Here is a 20760-nt window from a genome sequence, read left to right as displayed (position 1 = left end):
ACTCCTCGGCGCCCCAGGGTCGGCCCGCCAGACATGGCTCCACCACGCTCTTGACACTTCTAGAGACTCGAGAGCCCGGGGCGTTCCTGCGCGCAAGAATCAGCAATCGCAGCACTGAGGAAGAGTCGGTATACCTACGCGCTATTGCGTGTCACAGAAGTCGCACATGGGATGGAGAGAGATTTCGTGACCGAAGCCCGCAAGGCTGAGTGCGGGGCTGTTGCAGACCGCATAAGCCAATCATTCAGCACAAGGATATGATCCAGCCGTACGACAAACAAACAGACAAATTGTCACATCCCCAGAATGACACTTACATTATGTAAGAAAATATACGACGTATTATTTTTCTACCTAGGTGTGCGGCTGTAAACAGAGCCGTACGAGAGAGCCTGGGCCTTGATGAAACAGTTGTTGGGTGTCCACGTGGATCCAAGCTAACGCAATTGGAGCAACCAGGAACCTTCGTGGGCTTTAACCAATGATGTGCGACCTTTCCCGATCCCGAGTATGACCGTACGATTCGTTGTACTTCGTTCCCAACCCCGTCATGTGATATGGCTGCTGAGCAATCCGCCTACCGAGTTTGACATGCTGTTAAGCCCGCTTTACCCCCCTTCCTTTTGCGAGAAACATCTCAATGCTCAACCTTCCCCTCACACTTAGACTAACGAATTTTATGAGAGCGAGGCATTTGATTTATAACGATTATGGCATGGCCTCTCCGAGCTACAAAGCAGCTAACACACGATGACTACACAGTGGCGTGGATTTGCGCTCTCCCACATGAGAAAGCAGCAGCGAGGAATATGTTAGACGAGCTTCATAAAAGTCCTCCGCAGCCAGAACATGATAAGAACATTTATACATTTGGCAGCATCTGCGGGCACAACGTTGTCATCGTCTGCCAAGGAGATGCGGGCACGACAGTCGCTGCTACTGTCGCCACTCGGATGGACGGCACATTTCGACGTTTGAGGTTTGGATTGTTGGTAGGAATTGCAGGCGGTGTTCCTGAGAAGGAAGATATCCGCCTTGGCGATGTGGTAATCAGCAAGAGAGATGGCTTTTCCGGAGGAGTGGTGGCCCATGACCACGGCAAAGTGACTAGCGAGGGTCTTCAGTCGACACCATTTTTGAATGGCGTGCCAGAGGTGCTGAGAAACGCTTTCAACGAACTAAGCTCTCGGCTTATGGACGAAGACTGTAAAATACCCATATATATCGCAGAGGCGACAGCTAGGAACCCTCGCTTTCAGCATTTCCATCACCCAAGTCTCCAGGATAATCTATTCAAGATTAACTATACTCATGAGGGTCAGGGTGATGGTAATTGTGAAAATTGCAAGAAAGACAGTGAACATCTTGTAGCCAGGACACCACGTCTAACTTCAAGTCCGGTCGTGCATTTTGGGACTATAGCTTCTGGCAATCATGTCATTAAGGACAGTACTGAAAGAGCAAAGATAGCTGCGGCTCATCACGGCATTCTTGCTATCGAAATGGAAGCTGCTGGCTTAATGAATGTCTTTGGCTGTGCGACGATACGAGGAATTTGTGATTATGCAGACTCGCACAAGAACGATGATTGGCAAAATTATGCAGCGGCTACAGCGGCGGCATGTGCTAAGGAAGTTATCGGTATCATACCAGTAACGTCACTAGCCAGTAAGTAAATGCGAGGAAATTTTTTTTCTCAAAAGATCCCAAATAAGGCGAAACTGCTCTTCCGCACATTTCCTCCAGTAGTTGCGGAGAACAGAGGCTTATGAACGTTATAGTGCATCAGACAAGAATAGACCACCTCCACCATGGTACCTCGCTCACAAGTTCCGGCTCACCAAGGCTTGATGGCACCAATCCAAGGGAATTTCTTCAACTCTCAGAACAATTACGGATAATGGCTGCGGAACGAACACGTGAAGCCACAACCAATGGATTAATTGGCAAATTGGATGACATTAAGAGTGGTCCATATTGTGAGTACAGCGTAACGGGCAACGAATTCGGGGTGTTGATACTGTCGAGGTAGACTAATGAGACTGAACTTCAGGGGTAGTACCATATCCTCGTAACAATAGGTTCATTGAACGGCAGCAGCTAATGCAACAGCTGATTGAAAGCTTTGCCCCTAGAGAAGGTTTCCAAGCATTAGCATTGTTTGGGCTTGGTGGAGTCGGGTTAGTATTGCAGCCAGTTAGACTTATCATCCAGCTAATTTGATACACAGAAAATCACGGATAGCTCTAGAATACGCATATACACTTCGCGAAAGTGCCCCGCAGGTCTCGGTATTCTGGGTCCATGCTGGAAGCCGGGAAAGATTTCAGCAAGGATATGACGCAATAGCAGAAGAAATCGGCATCCCTGGTTCTCGTGATCCATCAGCATCCACTCTCGGCTTGGTCAAGGCGTGGCTTTCCAAAAGGATGAGTAGTCGATGGCTCTTAATTATCGACAATGCTGATGATAGTGAGGTCTTTTTTGGTCAGACTATCCTTGAATCAGGCGGCAATTCACAGCTACAATTCAGGACGCTTTGGGATTACCTACCTCTGAGTCCAAATGGCTCAATCCTTTTCACTACCAGGAACAAACAGCTAGGTTTGGACTTGACTGGCAGTGGAGAGCTGATTTTCATACCTCCAATGGGCTATACTGAAGCGGAAGCTCTGTTCAGGAGTAGACTACAACGTGTTGACGCTTGTGAGCAACTTCTAAAGGAGCTGTTTGTCTTACTGGAATACCTACCTCTTGCAATAGTTCAAGCAGCCGCATCAATCAATCGCAGAACGCAAACAGTCGACGAATATCTTGAACTGTATAAAGAGACAGAATCCGCTCCACTTACTCTGTTGAGTGAAGACTTTAAGGATCTTGGAAGAGACTTAGAAGGTAAAAACGCCGTCTTTAAGACCTGGGTGATTTCCTTCGATCAGATTAGACAGGAAAACTTTCACGCAGCTGAATTGCTATCACTTATGAGTTTCTACGATCGTGAGGGTATCCCAAAATCTCTCCTCCTCCAGCAACTACGTAGCGTTCGGGAGTTGGAGGACGTATTGGGTATACTAAAAGGGTACTCTCTTGTAGTTCCTAGCCATGTTGGGAAATCAGTGGATATGCATCGCCTGGTTCAACTCTGTGTACGAGGATGGCTACAAGACCACGGTAAGTACAGTGCCTGGGCTGAAAAGGCGACAACGATATTAGCCTCAAATTTTCCCAATGGAGAGCACCAGAATTGGGAACAATGTGCTTTGTTGTTACCCCATGCGCAAGCGATATTGAACATTCCACCACCTTCTAGGAAAGTTATTGAACGAGCGACTTTACAATTTAATGTAGCTTGGTATCTGGACACACAGGGACAATACAACTCAGCAGAACGGATGCACCGGCAAGCACACCAGAACCGAGAGCAACTTCTGGGGAAAAGGCATCAGGATACGCTAATGAGCACCAATGGTCTAGCTAATGTCCTGTGGCATCGTGGACAGTATAAAGAAGCCGAGCATTTACATAGGCAAACCATGGAGTATCGTACGCAGATACTGGGTCCTAAACATGCAGACACGCTTACTAGTGCGAGCAACCTATCCAACGTACTTTGGGATCAACGTAAATTTGAAGAAGCAGAGAAGTTTATTCAGCAAGCTTTGGAAGGCCGTATGATTACACTTGGTCCGGGACACGAAGATACCATGGAGAGCAGAACTGATTATATTGTAATCCAGTGGTACCATGGAAAGTTCGTGGAAGCAGAGAGAACATGTCAAGATCTTCTCGCCGAAATGGAGAATGAATTAGCACCAAATCATCCGTCTACACTGAGGTGTAAACACACACTGGCAGCTTTGCTCGAAGTTTCAGGGAAGTATAAAGCGGCAGCGTTATTATGGAGTGAAGTCTTATGCGCTACCGAAGAGAAATATGGGAAGGACCACCCAGTAACACTACAAAATATTCAACGCCTTTCACTAATACTTCAGCTACAAGGTGATTACCCCGAGGCCGCGATAATGCAGCACAGAGTGATGGAAGGATATGAAAAAGTCTTGGGAAAAGAGCATCCTGATACCATTCGCAGCTATTTCGACTACGGAATTCTCCTAAGGACGCAAGGAAAATATTATGAAGCAGAGAGACGTCTTCGGCAAGCATTAGAAGGATATCAAAAATTTATAGGGCAAACTCATGTAGATACTCTTATATGTGTCTGCTGCCTTGCATCTACTCTACAATTCCAGTGCAGATTCGAGACTGCACGAAAGATGCTGGAATTTCCGATGAAGGAAATTGAAACGCTGGACAAAAGCCGCCCTGATGTCCTGGAAGCTATTGATGTCTTGGCCGATAATTTGCATGCACAACGTAAGTATGAAGCCGCCGAACAGTTGCGCTCGCAGCAAGTGGTAGGTAATGAGAATGCACGGGGAGTGGACCATCCAAACACTCTAAGCAGCGTGAACAAGCTTGCTACTGTACTGCGTGATCAGCGCAAGTATGGAGTAGCAGAGCAGCTGTACCGACGAGCCCTAGAAGGACGAGAGAAGGTGCTTGGAGTAGAGCACCCAAGCACTCTAAGTAGTGTGAATGGCCTTGCTACTGTATTACATGATCAACGCATATATAAGACAGCAGAGCAGCTATATCGACGAGCTTTAGAAGGACGAGAGAGGGTGCTTGGAAAAGAGCATCCTGATACATTTCTAAGTGTCAATAATCTTGCCAGTCTCTTAAAGGATACCCGCGAATATGAAGCAGCAGAGCAATTGTACCGCCGAGCTCTAAAAGGACGAGAGAAGATGTTTGGAGAAGAGCACCCAAGCACTCTAAGCAGCGTGAATAGCCTTGCTACTGTATTACATGATCAACGCGTATATAAAGCAGCAGAGCAGTTGTATCGCCGAGCCCTAGAAGGACGAGAGAAGATTCTTGGAGAAGAGCACCCAGACACTCTAAGCAGCGTGAATGGCCTTGCTACTGTATTACATGATCAGCGCGCATATAAAGCAGCAGAGCAGCTATATCGACGAGCTCTAGAAGGACGAGAGAAGGTGCTTGGAGAAGAGCATCCTGATACATTTCTAAGTGTCAATAATCTTGCCAGTCTCTTAAAGGATATCCGTGAATATGAAGCAGCAGAGCAACTATACAGACGAGCTCTAGAAGGACAAGAGAAGATTCTTGGAGAAGAGCACCCAGACACTCTAAGTAGTGTGAATGGCCTTGCTACTGTATTACATGATCAGCGCGTATATAAGGCAGCAGAGCAGCTGTATCGACGAGCTCTAGAAGGACGAGAGAAAGTGTTTGGAGAAGAACACCCGAACACTCTAAGCAGCGTGAATGGCCTTGCTACTGTATTACATGATCAGCACGCATATAAAGCAGCAGAGCAGCTGTATCGACGAGCTCTAGAAGGACAAGAGAAGGTGCTTGGAAAAGAGCATCCAGATACGTTTTTAAGCATCAATAATCTTGCCAGTCTCCTGACAGATACTGGCGAATATGAAGCAGCAGAGCAACTATATAGACGAGCTCTAGAAGGACGAGAGAAGATTCTTGGAGAAGAGCACCCAGACACTCTAAGTACCGTGAATGGCCTTGCTACTATACTATATAATCAGTGCGTATATGAGGTAGCAGAGCAGCTGTATCGACGAGCTCTAGAAGGACGAGAGAAAGTGCTTGGAGAAGAGCATCTGGATACGTTTCTAAGTGTCAACAATCTTGCTGGTCTCTTAAAGAGTATCTATGAATATGATGAAGCAGAGCAATTGTACCGCCGAGCCCTAGAAGGACGAGAGAAGATGTTAGGGCCGATGGATTTAGTGACACTCACTAGTGCCAATGACATTGGCTTGCTGTTGGTTAAACTAGGAAGGTTTGAAGAGGCGGAAGCCATGCTTCGACGGGCACAGCAAGGAAAAGAGAGCCTGTTAGGACCAGATAACCTTGACACACTCACAAGTGCCAGTAATCTTTGCTTGATATTGGATGGGCAACAAAAGTATAACGAAGCAGAAGTAATTCTTCGACGGGCAATGGATGGATTTAAGAATGTGCTAGGACCAGAGCATCCAAAAACACTAACAAGTGTCAATAGTGTTGGCGTGATATTGGAAAGACAAGGAAGGTTGGAAGAGTCAGAAGGAATGCTTCGACTTGCGCTTGAAGGAAGAGAAAAGGTTCTAGGGCGGGATCATCCGGACACACTCACCAGTCTCAGTTTAGTTGGCTTGGTGTTAATGGGCCAAGGCAAACCCGAAGATGCAGAACCAATGCTTCGACAAGCACTAGAAGGAAGGGAGAGGCTATTAGGACCAAATCATCCAGATACTCTCGAAAGCTTGGAAGACCTTGACTTGGTGTTAATGAGCCAAGGCACGCTTGAAGCAGAACCGACACTTCGACAAGCACTGGAAGAAACAGAGATATAAATTAGAAACTTTAGCTAGCCAAGCGTGTCTAAATTTACTGGCCTCTTCGTAGTCCTTATTTAGTCCCCATCCCTATAATCAAGATTAGTTGGAGGTAGACTTGATATGTCGGTGTATTGACATATGACAGCTGAGAATTTGTTTCCCCCAGAGTTCCGGAGTTGAAGTCTAATCGTGCCTGACCATCCCCAACCCGTATCCATTACGTGATTTAATGGAAAGTGGACTTGACAACTGGCTTATGACAAGGGCCACTGAGAAAGACTTAGTAGTAACTGCTCGCAGCCCTAACTAACAATATTATTTATTCATACCAACAACTCAGGGAGCAATTCATGGCCCTACTGTTCAAGGGTGAAGCAATTCAAACCTAGCGGTGTTGTGTCGTTTCCAGTCAGCATTCTGATACCGAATCAAAGCGAAATTCCGATTCCATCGAGATCGAGGGACCAACGTTACGAACAAACTAAACTATGCTCGAATAAAGAAATCTGTTAAAAACCCCAGTTTCAACAAAAGAACCCCGGTAGTTGTGGACCCAAATGAGATGGCGCTTATTGGGCACCTCCGACGCGAAAGTGAGAATCCCACACGGCAGCTACGCGACCTAAGGTTAGCCTAGCCCTAGGGTAAGCGAGACGAGAGAGAAAAATAAAGGAAAGGATTTGTGTTGCCGGAGTTACCCTGCGTGCTCTCGTGAACGTTCCACTTCATGACAATAGCATCCACCGTCGGCCCCTGAACGGTAAACAGCATGTCGGAGATCTGAATGATTCCTTCATCGCCCTGTGAACCCACCTGGACCATGACATTAGGATTGGATTCATCGGCAAAGTACGACCCCGTCGCCATAATTTGTGACCAGCCTTCTCCCACGATGATCGAACCGAGGGGAACAGAGACAGTGCCTTTTACTAGGTAGATACCGGCTGGAAAGAAGACTGGAGAGCTGACGTTGCTACTCAACAAACTGTTGATGGTATCCGTCTGGTCCCTTGTGGCATTGTTGGACACGCCGTGGGCTGTGGCGAGAATAAATTGGCTAGCCGAGTAAGTCTGGTACTGTGGCCGAGACTGGGTAAAATAGTTGCCATTCCCATCCAAGGGGCTCGCCGGTTTGCTGGGGGCAGGCTCCAACAAACCCTGAGTGTAGGTGCCAGTCCCATCCTGGGAAGTGTATCGTCAGCCGTACGCCCATGATGTGATATAGATATCCCCGGAACATCCTATAGAAGCAATGAGCCTTTACACAGCGACTTATGGATGACTACTTACCGGGAAGAATCGTTTTACCACCAGAAACCAAGACTACGGCAGCTGATTCCTCGACATACAAGTTATCTAGCACAATATCTGGATAGGGTCCGCCGTTGCGCAAGGTAATCGGATACGGAACTGAGTCGAAGGTCGAATCTGGCCGGTATCTACGCATCAACAGTCAGTGCCCAGGTATTAGGACGAAGAGCTTTCCGAGCACAGAAATGGAGCCAGTGCCTTGACTGCTAGTGCTTCCCACGCCCCCCTGCGCTTGTGCAATCGATAGCCACATAAGTGGCCTGCACGTTCAGACTTTTCCAGGTGAAGTCCCAGTCCCAGACCATCGAGATGGCAGTCAAAGGGAAAGTGAACTGGAGATCACGCGCGGGTATATTGCTGAGATCCAGAACGGAAGCCAATATTTTCACCGTAAAACTCGAGATCACCGAGAAAACCACCCGAACCGTTCTTCATGAAGATACCTACCGCCGTCGTGGTCTGAGTTGAGGTCGAGAGCGGCATTTTGAAGTAGATATTTTGCATTGAGGTGGCCTGAGCCACCTGCCAGTGGATGCCCGTCATTGTCCTTGATCGTAGTTAGTTGCATTCATGGCTGTCAGGTCGAGCACGAAATTCCGAATCTGCCGGTAGAACTGGTTCTGGTTGATGTGCCACTCGGCCCCATCTCCCCCGGAAATGTAGGGATCGGTGTCAATCAGTACTATCCTGGTGAAATTAGCCGATCCTTTAGTAGGCTGATCGTTCGCGCCGCCGATAAACTGGGTGTAGTAATACTGGACAATCGGAATGCTGATGATGTATGTCCCGGCTGGAGCAACCTGTGGCCTCAGTCTCTGGCGTCGTTGAGTGGTTATAGAAAGGACTTACGGGAAAGTAGACCAGGGCACCCAGAACGGACGTAGAGCCACAGGACTCGCCGCGACGATCGCCATCTGCAATGGCGTGGTTAATGGCGGCTGTGTCGTCAGTCGTGCCGTCGCCGGTAGCCCCATAGTCCATGACATTGCGATAGAATTGATAGCCACTTGGTGCCATAGGCATCTGGAATAATCATTAGAAACATGAGATATTAGTGGCGCCGGTCACTTGCCTCTCCATGGCTGATACCATCTATCCGGAAATCGCGACTTTGACGCTTTATCATGTGTTGTGTGCCGTTCTTCTGGCTCTGATCGAAAGTAGAGAGTTGGCTGTTGGACAGGATCGGGCCATTCAGCGACCCTAGAAGCAGACTTCTGTCAGATGAACGTTCAACCTCTAGTAGAGGTGACTACAGGAGACCGGGTATATGCCTTTGTCTGGGGCAGCGTTGAATATGTTACCCTGGTTATTGACCATATAGTCGGGTGGAGGCTATTACATGAGCTCCAGTTACTTGATACCACCACGTCCGTCAGCCTGCCATTCACCTACCTGCGGTCGCCCTGGGGGGAGTTTGGATGCATTGTACCACGATGGCGGCTCTGGAACTTCCAAATGGACAATGACTGGACAGACGTATGGAGCGACAGAAGAAGGCAAAAAATTCCTTTTAGAGAGAGATTCCAATCCGTATTGGCAGGTGGCTAGCAAAAAACCCATACACATCAATTGATAATATTAAGCTCTGGCCGGTGAGACAGGAGTTTTATTCATTCACCGAACATATGGTATGGAGACGGCAATGGCCATGGTCCGGCTTCGTCCGAAGGAAGTAAGAGGAGGGGCGCATCATCTCTTGCCATAACGCAGCGGCTTTGTAATTTTAATGTTGGTTCCAACTTTTGAAGACACTGCTAATGATAAGTGGGAGTACTACGTAGTACATGCCCTGCAAAGGCAAATTTACTAACAGGGGTGGCTTTCCAGTTAGTACCTTTATCCTGCAGTAGCCGTAACATCGGTACAGTAGTGCGGATACAGTATAAGCAGAACCTACATAGTAGGTCACAAGTTCACAGCCCCCCTTCCCCTCTTTCCCCCCTAATTGAGAAAGCACACACGCACGCACACAGTTTCTAAGGACCCCGAAAACGCTCTTTTGGCACCTCTTCTTACCCTTTTTGCACCATGTTTGCCTACAGGCTGAACCCACGCCGACAATGGCGAAGCCCGCTATTGACCAGCTTTGTAATAATCTATCTTCTACTTTTCTACTTTATATCTTTCGGCATAGTGTCAGGCGAGCTAGTCAACTCCCAAGAGCACCACCTGAGAAAGAGAACTGAGCCGCTGACGTGGGCTCAAGCCATACAAAAGGGCAATGCGCTGTATTGCTCGATGAGCAACACCGTCGAGGGCGCACAACAATATATCAACACCTTTAAGCCTGGAACCCCCATGTCAAGCACCTGGACGGACTTTGCCTCTTTTAACACATGGGGTTGGCTCCTTACTAAGCGATATACAGAACCGACCTACGGGGAAACGTTGAATGGCTTTATCAGTAATGACCTGAGCCTAAATTCGGCCAATGGGGTACCCATAGAACATGTACAGTCGGCCGAAGTAGTGGCAAATGGCGTTAAGTACAAAGTAAGCATCACTCAACCGCGCATGTTTCTCGCCTAATTGTGACTAGCATAGCGATGGTATGTATGCGAATGTCTACTACCATACCGAAGGCTTGGTTATTGTAGATGAGAATTATGGTCCCGGTTGGAGCTGTCCTCCAGGATCCAGGGGTGGATCCCCATATGTCTTACTATCGCAGTGGTCCGATATTGTCTAGCTGAACTAGGAAAACCAGTGCAATCAAGTCGCGAGCGCAAACGTCCAGGGGGTACAAGCAGTCACTCGCTTCAGCATTGAGATCAAAGATACAAAGAAAATGATCACCCAAGCAACAACCGGCTAAACGATTGGCACGTACGAAGATCCGGTGGCCTTCCTCTCCGGGTCTGACACAGTTCAATGCTCTACCCGGCACTCCTAATGGTGGAGGTGTGGCATGGTTCTTGATTAATCACGAGGCGCAATTATGAACTAAGATTATTTCCTCCATCTCGGTGTTTAAATCTGTTGACCCGTTGGACGAAGATCCCGACGCTGAGGCTGACATCTTAGACATGGCTTTTAATTTGTGGACCGAACTCCTACACCTTAGTTAAGCATGAGTCAAGTTATTAACTAATGTTGGAAGGGGGACATGGAGGTTGGTCCCAGGTAACTAGTTAGACTCCGTAGCTGAAGGTCGAACAAAAAGGGGGGTTTTGTGGATGGCGCCATACTGGAAAAGGGCAGTCGTCGCATAACACGGCATCCTTGGAAATGGGGCAGTGCACCGGCGAGGGAGACGAGATAGGAGATAAGGAAAAGAGAAAGTGCATCGTCGTTTGAGGGAGAAATAGATGGAGTTGAGACCTTGAGGCGTCGAGGCGTCGAGGCGGCAGGAGGAGGGTGCACGCGAACTGTCAACTTTTTCCTCTGCCTCTCTTTTCTCTCCTAAAACTTAAGACTAGTAGTAATTATGAAGAAAGAAGATAGAAAAAATTTTACCTTGAAACTAAACATAAAAAACGAAATAGAATATAGTAAATCAAAGAATATCATACTTACCCCTTGATTCTTCCTGATCCTAGTATGATAGTGTACAGTATAGAAAATGTCAAAAATCATGGGTGAAGAGAAGTTAAAGGAAAAAAAGTTTGATCTAATCGATAGCTAGATTGAAGGGAAAAATATGATTTCTAATATAAGGAAGGTTGGTGATGACTCATCTTGAAGACCGAAAAAGAGGGTGCTTCAGTCGGCGGCGGGTTCGTTGACCGGTGCTCTGTCTTACTTTCCATCGTCCTCTACGAAATCTTTCCTCTTCTTTTCTACTCAAACATTCCAAAATGCCCCTTCGCTCGGGGAATCAGGATTTAGCGCCTAAATCTGCACCCGCCACAGTGGTTTTACTCCCAGTGCAACTTGTCCATGCGTTGATAGTAGCTGGCGTCTGTCTCTCCCTCTTCCTTTGGTTTGTCGGCCGCCTTCATGCAGACTATGTGGCATATGCCGGCGGCATTCGTTATCGGTGCGCTGCCACACTCATTGTCAACCCTATATATGTGGCAGCTATTACAGTTTCCATTTGACTGATCTATGCATTGTTGGGGGTATAACAGCCAATTTGGTAGCAGAACTCGACCTGCTCTTCGCCAATGTAGTGCTGCGGTCGTAAGTCACCAACCAATCGCCAGCAGTTTCATGTTGAGGCAGTTTGAGGTCTGGGTTGCGCTTGTTCATTCCTCTTGCAAACAGCACCCTGGCATAAGGGGGATCGAATACGAATGTCGTTTCGCCTGTCACCAAGTTTTTCACTTCCGCTGTAGCTGAAAGCTCGTCTATAGAGATATATTCGTCCATGTTCGGCACAGATGCCCTCTCTATTTGTTCCTTTATGTGCCTTGCAGTCTCAGTATCGAACCGGGTGTCGATAAAATATAACTGGTTTGGGCCTGCGGCTGCTACGTATGGAGTATCTGGTGCTACCACCTGGAGGCCGTACTCTGTTTCGATAAATTGTGGCACGTAGCTGCCGCGATATTCCTCTTGAAAGGTTGGAGAACCCTCACATGGCCGGAATGGATTCAGAAGCATTGTGACCAATATTATAAAAAAACATTGCAGTATAGGAACAAGCTGCTTATAAATGCTGTTTTGTATCTCTATATGCGTTTCTGTGTATATGTTTTTCATAAACTGTTGAGTAATTAATTGCCAGAGGCGCGCAGTCAATTTTAAATCAGTAGCTGGGTATGTAGTTCGTGAATGACTGCCCTTGAGAGACTTGAAATCCCTCGTTTTAGACTAGGTATTTATAATATGGCAGAGAATTGCTAGCGCCTTGCCATACTTCGAGAACATGAGTAACTATTAGCCACCGCATTGCCGAAGCTACTGTTACGTCTAGACCCCTGTAGGCTGAATTCTGCATTTTGATGATGTAACCGTGCCTGTGCACTAGTTATTGGATTTGCGGCGCAGACTGACTGATATCCAGAAGTATGTAGTGCATTAGTGCATTCTCAAAATTATGAATTCCTTCCGAAAACTCTCAATTACAAAACTTCGGTAAATTTGCGCTGGTCACATAATGTATTTGAGAAGGAAAATGTTAGCTGCTTGACTGATCTATTTTTTTATCAGGTACAATATTCTTCATCATGATTTATGCCTTCATTTTTATTCTCAATCTTCGCACGGCTTTTCCGCCGTTCTCGCTCAAGGGCCACAGTTACATTAGTTAATCACTCGATGTTGGATACAGGGATTATAGATATTTTGCGGCGAAGTACATATGCTAAATTAGTCAGTGTCGGATACCAGGGTTAGAAGCATTATGTGACGCGGTATTTGAGCTGAATTATCAGATATTTATAATAAAATTACGATATAGCGCAGCACATGGGCAAATTATCGGCATTGAATAGGATGTCAAGATTTCGCCCTCGGTTTACCAATCACGCATCTAGTCATCTAGTCACCTACCTGTAAAATAAAGAATATTTACTAGTGGGAGTCAGGAAATCTTTGGTGACGATCATTACTAGTTATTGAATTTGCGGCGTAGGCTAACTGAAAACCAGAAGTATTAGTCCCAGAACTGTATCTTTTTACAGAAGCGAATTTAGGAGTGAGGAAGTTGAGGTGAGCGGTTAGATATTGAACATTAGGACCATTATATATAACCGACATAGGGGAAAATATTGGATATTGATAGGTAAATCAAAATATCGCTGTACGGCGTAGCACATATGCTAAATTAGTAAGAATTAGATACAGGTATGACGTAACGGGGACTTTGCAACCAAGATATACATACACTACATGTGTGTATTGATCTGGAAAATTCCTAGTGATAAATGGACTGGGCTATCCAGCATCATAATTGATTAAAGCTAGTTGCATAGCTCAACGAACGCCGCTTCCCATAATGCCAAAGTCCCTGGCGGGCTGAAAAGTAGCTATTGCCATGGGTAAAAGTCAGTAGAGATAACTTGTTTAAGGTGGAGTATACGTAGCATGGAAGATACCTGTTCACTGTATTCAACACTCGCAGTACGGCGGGATCAAGACAAAACATCCAATGGTCAACGATGTTGATATTGTCTACCCATAATATTGGATGACGGAACCCGGGAATCCTTGTCTGGCGCCGTGCTAGGGGCGCTTCCAAAGCGGCTATGTCGGCCTGGTAGTTCATGTACGTTGGCTGCACTAGCATGCAGTTCCTCGGTTGAGAGCGTTGAACGTAACTAATTTTAATGTTAGATTCATTGCATGAAATACCACTAGACAAGGATATCTGAGGCGCTACGGAGAAATACGTAGTGGTCTATTGACCCTTCTCATCCACACCTACACATCCATGTTGCCGAGATAGCCGTGAATATCTTTATGTAACATTGACCTACTTAGACTTCAATACTAAGCTGTGTATGAGCAAAACAAGCCCCTGAAATAGAGCTAACCTTGAGCTAGGTGACTAGTAGGCTTTGTTGTCCATACAATGGCATAAATATCATTGACATTTATATCGGTAATCGTAATAATCATATGCTTCACTTTCCGCGCAACCGACAGGCCCCAATAGATATTAGAAAACATGGCAAAGCCTTAGTCAGATGTCGGAACTTTTTGACCATTATTTGTTGACTTTGCATTGCATTAGTCTTATGTCCATAAGTATACTATTAATTAGCTATCTTGTCTACACATATAATAGATTTGAATTTTAATATCTGACTGAGGCTTTACCCTACAATGTATCCGCTGACTGGCTATTTGTTTGCTAGTATGGGGGCACATATCAGCCTACCCTAAAATTTTCTCAGCCTACTTCACAGACCAATAATTTGCGACCCACAGAAGGAGCTGGGTCAAGCTGTTAAGACTTTTGACAAAGCGTTCAAAAAGTAATTTTTAAAAGGGACTATTTCATCCAATGATGACGCTAAATTATCGTCTATATGTGGTCCAATTTTGTTCCTAAAAGCATCATTACTGTTACCGGCGAGATAGCCCTTCGAAAGACATGGCCGAGTAACTTATTAATTGTGATACGACCTTCAGGCCCTTGTCCAGCGACTCCTAAACACCACGCCTTGCCCGGCATGAGAGTAAAAGTGTAAGCCCAAGCACCCACACTTTCCAGCTCTTCGTCGATGAGAGCGCTAGAATCAGTGACATATGCACCTAGCGCTCCTCTTGCAGTTGTAAATGTATCGACATCAAGCGCTTCAGTACCGAGTTGAATGACCATCTCACTATCATCCTTTAAGGTGACAAATATAGTTTTGCTAAACATTCCCTGCATAGGAGGATTGTACACATGCTTTGCAGTAATGCCTAGACGCTCGATGACAAGTTTCTTTGCCCATTTGACCTGTTTCGCTGGAGTTCCAAGCAATTTAGGGAGGTCTTTGTCAGAGGTAATCATCTACATTATGAAGAGCCAAAAATATGAAGAAACTGAAGTTAGAATTTTCGACGGTATACAAAATTATGAGCTGCAATGCTACTTTGTATAGACAAAGGCTCTTTGGTAGGTTGTCATCTCATGTCTGAAATAAAATCTCACTTACAGGCTTGTAGAGCACCATGTAGGCTGTGGAGTTTCACTCGTCTGGATTCGCCAGACTACGATTCAACATGAATACTGCACAGCAAAAAGGTTCTTTCGGGGACGACTTTGTTGCCATCCACCAGGCATGAGGGCTACTCGGAGTAAACATCAAAGCCGGCACCCTAACAAGCTCAAAAAAGTGTTTACAGTTCCTAAATAGGCTCATTCCAAGCAACGGCGCTATGGCTAGCCTGCTGCCACCCCTGCGCCACAACCCATGGGGGTCGCGGATTATCAAGCCTGCCAACATGCCGTGGGGACGAACTGCGTTAGTACCTAGTCAACTGACACTGGCATTTGCTCGCCATCATACCCGGGTATTTTTCGAACTGTTTGACCAAGTCTCTCGCTAGTTTGCGGCACATTTCGATGGCGTTTACGACCTGATTGATTCGGAAGACATGAATCTGTTCATTGAGAATTATGAAGGATGACACGCAGCTCACAGCCACAATCTCCCAATCAGTAATGCGACACGATGTTCAATGTGCCAATCCCGAGCTGAAGCCTCCTGCCTCTCACTCTTCAAGCGCGTTGACGTACAGGTGGGACGATATGGTCGAGTAGATGCTCATGTCCAAGCGTGTCCTTTCGGTTCGAGTCCGGCCATTTCGTAGCGACCGACGAGGCAACACAAGTCTATCATCATGTGACCTAGTCGACGATATATGGATACATTTCTCTACCCATGCCCGAGATTTTGCTGTCGACGAGGCCAAGCCGAACGTGAGTCCTTCACCTCGAGCCATGAGTCACTACTAAACTGAAGTATAGCTCCACTCCATGTTGCCCTTGCCAACGCCAAGTGATAGCCATCAACATCCGACATATGAATACCCCCTCCGTGTGTAGTCTCGTTTCGGATATTCCGATTTCGATTGGACAACATCTAGAGGCCCACAGAGTCTAGCTCTGCGAATCTGCATTCTAGATAGCGATCGTACTGATTTTCGATATGGATGTTGGAAGCACTCATTTTGTCTCTTGTCTATCACAATGATCTAGTATCGCGAGAAGCTGTTTCTCCTGTTGGCTGACTAATTCTTGCTGGTGTCTTGAAAGAGGTCGGTACGTTCTCTCAGGCTACTTTGATACTGCTCGACAGTTTCCCGGTGCTTTTTTTCGGATACTTCTATACAGCTGTTGACATATTCACGCTGGTTCTTCCCAGCTAGCTTAATTAACCCATCAGAGTGTTCCCGCTAATCTTTGATCTGTATTCGGGGCCCTCGTTGTCGAGCTCAAGGGAGCTCACCTTTGTCTCAAGAGAATCAAGACGTCTTGATTCGATTCGATCACCTCCAGAAAAGGGATGACGTCCGCGTTGCAGTACACCTTTGGTCGTCTTGGCTCAAGTCTCTGGGTTTGAAGTCGACTTGCAATGTAATCGGGGATGTCATCAGTGTTCGCAGGGAGGGCCACACGAGCAGATGCAACTCCAATGTAGAACTATTTAAACCGTACCCTGGATACAAGGCAGTCATGAAGACTGCGTTGCGTCTGTATTGGCAAGTACAAGGATATATATACTATCAGGGAGGCCCCACGGCATTCGGACTTTCCCAGGGCGAGGCAGTCAGTCGTGACTCGGTTGCGCTTATTACTTGATCTGGAAGGTTCAACTCTAACCCTAATCAACGTATAAATTTCTCTCATTTTCAATCCTCCATCGCAACCCACCATCCAAAAATTGAAATCCTCCTATCAGATCGACCTCATTCAAATCCTAACCTTTCCCAAAATATTCACCAACTCCTCCACCACAAAATCCGGATTATCACGCTGCACAAAATGGCCGGAACCAGGCGCCAACAAGGGACCATTGCCTCTCGCAGCATCAGTAATCCTGACTAACCCTTGGTTATACTCATTCCAAAACGGATTCACATACTGCGTCAAAAAAGCCCTCGGAAACCCCATTTTGGCCGACTCCTCCGCAAAGGCTTCGTAGTCATGTCCTATGACGGTTACATAGGGCCCACCACCGTTCACGCCTTGAAGCTTGGGTGAGTCACTGGATGGGAGGAGCGTCGGGAGGTTCCTTCGACTTAGTCCTTCCTTGTTTCCGACGTCGGGATGGAAGACTTTTCGCATCATTCCACGACCGAGTCGCAGGGTCTCCACACTCACTCCCTAGGGCAGAGCCACGGAGTCGAAACCGGGGCTCTCGGGGTCCGGGAAGATGGAGACGAAGTCGGAGTTTGCGAGGTTACTATCTAGAAGGAGGAGGGCGGCAACAGTGCCGGGGTATTCGTGTGCGTACAGGCGAGAAAGCGCGCATCCGATGGAGTTACCCACGAGGACTAGTTGTGCGGCATCCACGTTGCCGATGGGTGTCCTGTCGGCGACGATTTGAGTGATTAGTTGATGGAGGTCAGCGACTGCGGCGGTCAGGTCGTGGCCGTGAGTAGGATCGGAGGCGACAGCGTCTGCAGGGTCGCGATCGGTGGTTTGGCCCTGGCAGAAGCGGTCGTAGGTGAGCAGGGCGGGGAGATGGTTGGGTTGGCGCTCCTTGAGCCTGGAAACAACTGGGAACCAAGCTGCTTGTGGCAGGCCCAGTCCGTTGACGAATACAACCAGGAAATTGTTCGAAGGGGGGCGGTGGCAGGAGTGAGAGTGTAGGATAGTTGTACGATCCGTTTGGTTGCCAGGCGAAGGAGTTGAATATCGAGTGAAGAGATTTTGGCTGCCATGTTGAATACAGATGATCGATAAAAATGAATCCAACTCCTGGTTCCTCGTAGAATACTCCGTCAAGAAGCGAAATCTCTATGTTATTTCTTATATACTTTAAATGTGAATAACAAGCCCCCCGTGCTAATTACTGATGGCTAAAGAGCAACCAAAGCCAACCGATTGATGGGGAATATGCAGGTAAATAATAAGCAGACGTCACCTAGTCTAAGCCCTAAGCCGCTAGGAAGCCAACCAACGTTGCCCCGAAGCTGGTGTTGGTAATTAGACAATAATAGATTATACTACATTCAGAAATGTATTAGGGTACCGGTCCAAACCCGAGATCGTGGATCTAGACCTGCTTAGCGCGAGTAAGGCACCTTCTAAGCCTCGACTAGTATTGCTTGCTTACACGTGTATGTCAAATGTCTAACGTTGGTCCAGTGTGGGCTGAACGAAAAGCTCTCAGCTGATTCGTGCTAGCAAGGTGCCAGTTGACGTAAACTGTCCAGACCCTGACTCGGAAGCAGCCTGAAATATTAATCCTACGAGATTCTTTGCACGGTAGTTTCAGAGTGAATTGTAATGGTCGTAATTTCACAATATATAGATGGCCTGGCCTATTGGAATGATCGAAATCTTCAACGCCAAATATATATAAAATATCTCTCAATATGCTGGCTTGATGATATTGCAAAGCCCCGAAAGTACATATCGCGAGATTCTATCCAGAAACACCAGGCGATTTATGGCTAGTCATTAATATTTATTCATTAAATATGCTTCTCTAGAGAGGTTACCCAGAAGTGATTGAATGGTTATGCTTGATGAGCCACCATGCCCGCGAGCACACCTGCGCCGATTACACCGCCGTCCGATGCTTCGCGGAGGAACACCGAGCGGCCGCTCTTCTGCGGGCCGGTTCGCATAATCAGTCGATCGACATAGCTCTGGCATGTTTCTTTGAAGTTGGGGTAGTTCTGGATGATTCCTCCGGTGTATGCGACGACCAGTTCCTCGGGCCCAGACTGCCAGTCCGCTGGGGCTGGAGCGAGAACTGGAACGATGAGGTTCCGATTGTGACTGTGACCTGCCGAGTTGGTTGTCGAAGCAACAAGGTTTTCGGGCTGTGTGCCGTGTTGCTCTTCGTCTGCGGTTGCGGGTTGCGGTGTGGTTCGTGTACTATCGTCCTTCAATTGGATTTCTCGCGTGCAAGCTAGTAAACCCACAACTGCTGAGGCGATGAGACCGGCCGAACGCGTTTGGACAGCTCTGGCGATTCTCCGAAACGCGGCTGCTGTATGATTATCCCAGCTCCACTCGCTGGATTCTGGGGGAGGAAGAGATCGTGTGAGTTCCGTCACCAGTTCTGGATCAGACCGGATGCGCGCAACCTTGTCCGAAAGATAGATCGTGGAGAGAGCGTAGTCATGTACCAAAGTAGCAGGAAGCTCCTTCTTGGATACCCCCACCACGCTGGTGAGGTAGTCAAAGAGAACAATACGGACGAGTTCCCCAACATATCGTCCACCCGTCATATATTCCAATGGTTGAAAGCCAGGGCGCGCACACGCTTTATCAAGATCAATATCCCATTTTGTCGTTATATTCAACTCTCCAAGCGGCGCTGTCGCGCCAGAGATGGTTATTTCCGTGTTGACTACAGTCTGTGTCGCATCAGGCTCTCTTGAGCTCACAAGCTTGGCCTTGGATTCGTGTAAATCGGTGAGACGCATCGGGATCGTTGCATTGCAGCCAGTGCCAACGATGATGGCCATTGCTACCCGGCTATTGGGTAACGCTTTGACACAGTATGCGGACGAGATGAGAGTTGCAACTGTGTCGTTAGTGATGGCAGCTATCTTCAGTTTCGGGAGAGCAAAGAGTTTTCGCCTCTTGCTTGAGGGCTGATCATCGTCATTTCGCCGTGTGTGCTTCTCGTACCCGGCCAGTAGAATGTTTCGCAGATTGAGATCGGATGTAATCGCAAATCCTTTGCCCATAGGCATCAACGTAGCTTCTCCGACGGATTCTTGCCTGTACAATAATTAGTAAATCGCCTACAACCACGCCCATTCATTGTTAAAACGTACATGATCGGAAAACTGAAAGTAATGCCCATCTCCAACTCTTCGGGGACATTTCCCTTGGTGGCATCTGACGAAAGGCTGTCGGCTATGACTTCAGCAATGCAGTCTCCAATCCAAGAAAACAGATCCTCCGCCTTATCCATCTTTAGATGTTCTTGGATCGGCCATGCTTTCTCCAATGTGCGTCGCACACGCTGTCTTTGGGCCTTGCGGATGGTATCGCGCGATCTTTCCGACGCATCCGTTGGGCCCTTGTCCGAGTCCGCATCTTCGCCCAACAATTCGATAAAGGACACACGCAGGTTGCTGCCGCCAACGTCAATGGCCAAGTAGCGACCGACCTCCTCGCCAGTTGGCAGCTTCGTCACGGGCGTCGGGAGGAACTGCTGATCCGACGTCAAGGCGAGATAACGATATACTTCGGAGAAGCGCCGCGCAAGCATGTACAGACGCGACTCCTCCAAGACCAAGGGTTTGATGAACTTCTCAACGGGATCTACGCCCAGCCTCTGGTCAGCGTCCGACGCGGCATCGTCTTGGTCCGCCTCGTCATTCGCATTCTGCTGATCGATGTCTTGGACCAGGATTTCCTCCGTCGCTGCGGCCACGGTCGCGGTCTCGGTCTCGGTCTCAGGCATAGTGGTCTGTTGTCGTTCGGTCCCCCTCGCAGACAGGA

General features: G+C 47.4%; 9 protein-coding genes across 9 annotated transcripts; 3 read left to right on the top strand and 6 right to left on the bottom strand.

Moving 5' to 3' along the window:
• Positions 1–710: 710 nt before the first annotated feature.
• Positions 711–1676, top strand: BGW36DRAFT_296980 (pfs domain-containing protein; the record flags this gene model as incomplete). The annotated part of the gene is made up of 1 exon (XM_046211320.1): positions 711–1676. One exon carries the CDS (start codon positions 711–713, stop codon positions 1674–1676), a length of 966 nt encoding a protein of 321 aa, XP_046071422.1.
• Positions 1431–6514, top strand: BGW36DRAFT_187776 (uncharacterized protein). Its single transcript, XM_046209762.1, has 3 exons — positions 1431–1979; positions 2054–2180; positions 2231–6514. Exons 1-3 carry the CDS (start codon positions 1769–1771, stop codon positions 6444–6446), a joined length of 4554 nt encoding a protein of 1517 aa, XP_046071421.1. The 5' UTR covers positions 1431–1768; the 3' UTR covers positions 6447–6514.
• Positions 6515–7000: 486 nt separating this feature from the next.
• On the bottom strand, positions 7001–8225 carry BGW36DRAFT_462337 (uncharacterized protein; the record flags this gene model as incomplete). Its single annotated transcript, XM_046222164.1, has 4 exons — positions 7001–7044; positions 7130–7613; positions 7750–7870; positions 8086–8225. The coding sequence occupies 4 exons, from the start codon at positions 8223–8225 to the stop codon at positions 7001–7003; spliced, it is 789 nt and encodes a 262-aa protein (XP_046071420.1).
• Positions 8226–8281: 56 nt separating this feature from the next.
• On the bottom strand, positions 8282–8765 carry BGW36DRAFT_428488 (pectate lyase superfamily protein-domain-containing protein; the record flags this gene model as incomplete). Its single annotated transcript, XM_046220557.1, has 2 exons — positions 8282–8542; positions 8592–8765. 2 exons carry the CDS (start codon positions 8763–8765, stop codon positions 8282–8284), a joined length of 435 nt encoding a protein of 144 aa, XP_046071419.1.
• Positions 8766–9773: 1008 nt separating this feature from the next.
• Positions 9774–10434, top strand: BGW36DRAFT_428487 (uncharacterized protein; the record flags this gene model as incomplete). Its single annotated transcript, XM_046220556.1, has 2 exons — positions 9774–10238; positions 10285–10434. The coding sequence occupies 2 exons, from the start codon at positions 9774–9776 to the stop codon at positions 10432–10434; spliced, it is 615 nt and encodes a 204-aa protein (XP_046071418.1).
• A 1168-nt stretch (positions 10435–11602) lies between these two features.
• On the bottom strand, positions 11603–12290 carry BGW36DRAFT_296859 (uncharacterized protein; the record flags this gene model as incomplete). Its single annotated transcript, XM_046211315.1, has 2 exons — positions 11603–11729; positions 11839–12290. The coding sequence occupies 2 exons, from the start codon at positions 12288–12290 to the stop codon at positions 11603–11605; spliced, it is 579 nt and encodes a 192-aa protein (XP_046071417.1).
• A 2368-nt stretch (positions 12291–14658) lies between these two features.
• On the bottom strand, positions 14659–15295 carry BGW36DRAFT_360314 (uncharacterized protein; the record flags this gene model as incomplete). The annotated part of the gene is made up of 2 exons (XM_046214164.1): positions 14659–15132; positions 15278–15295. 2 exons carry the CDS (start codon positions 15293–15295, stop codon positions 14659–14661), a joined length of 492 nt encoding a protein of 163 aa, XP_046071416.1.
• A 1742-nt stretch (positions 15296–17037) lies between these two features.
• Positions 17038–18011, bottom strand: BGW36DRAFT_398024 (uncharacterized protein; the record flags this gene model as incomplete). The annotated part of the gene is made up of 3 exons (XM_046218356.1): positions 17038–17447; positions 17478–17836; positions 17896–18011. 3 exons carry the CDS (start codon positions 18009–18011, stop codon positions 17038–17040), a joined length of 885 nt encoding a protein of 294 aa, XP_046071415.1.
• Positions 18012–18812: 801 nt separating this feature from the next.
• On the bottom strand, positions 18813–20722 carry BGW36DRAFT_428483 (putative hexokinase family protein XprF; the record flags this gene model as incomplete). Its single annotated transcript, XM_046220555.1, has 2 exons — positions 18813–20031; positions 20088–20722. 2 exons carry the CDS (start codon positions 20720–20722, stop codon positions 18813–18815), a joined length of 1854 nt encoding a protein of 617 aa, XP_046071414.1.
• Between the last annotated feature and the right edge of the window lie 38 nt (positions 20723–20760).

The sequence above is a fragment of the Talaromyces proteolyticus genome, assembly GCF_021365285.1.
Source record: "Talaromyces proteolyticus strain PMI_201 chromosome Unknown BGW36scaffold_7, whole genome shotgun sequence".
In the NCBI taxonomy this organism is placed as follows: Eukaryota; Fungi; Ascomycota; class Eurotiomycetes; order Eurotiales; family Trichocomaceae; genus Talaromyces; species Talaromyces proteolyticus.
This window is presented reverse-complemented; position numbering and strand designations above follow the sequence as displayed.

Bases quoted from the DNA above. Each gene is read 5' to 3' on its own strand.
- BGW36DRAFT_187776 (XM_046209762.1), top strand. From the start codon at position 1,769: ATGAACGTTATAGTGCATCAGACAAGAATAGACCACCTCCACCATGGT. The intron at 1,980-2,053 runs GTGAGTACAGCG...ACTGAACTTCAG, and splicing joins CATTAAGAGTGGTCCATATT to GGGTAGTACCATATCCTCGT. The intron at 2,181-2,230 runs GTTAGTATTGCA...TTTGATACACAG, and splicing joins TTTGGGCTTGGTGGAGTCGG to AAAATCACGGATAGCTCTAG.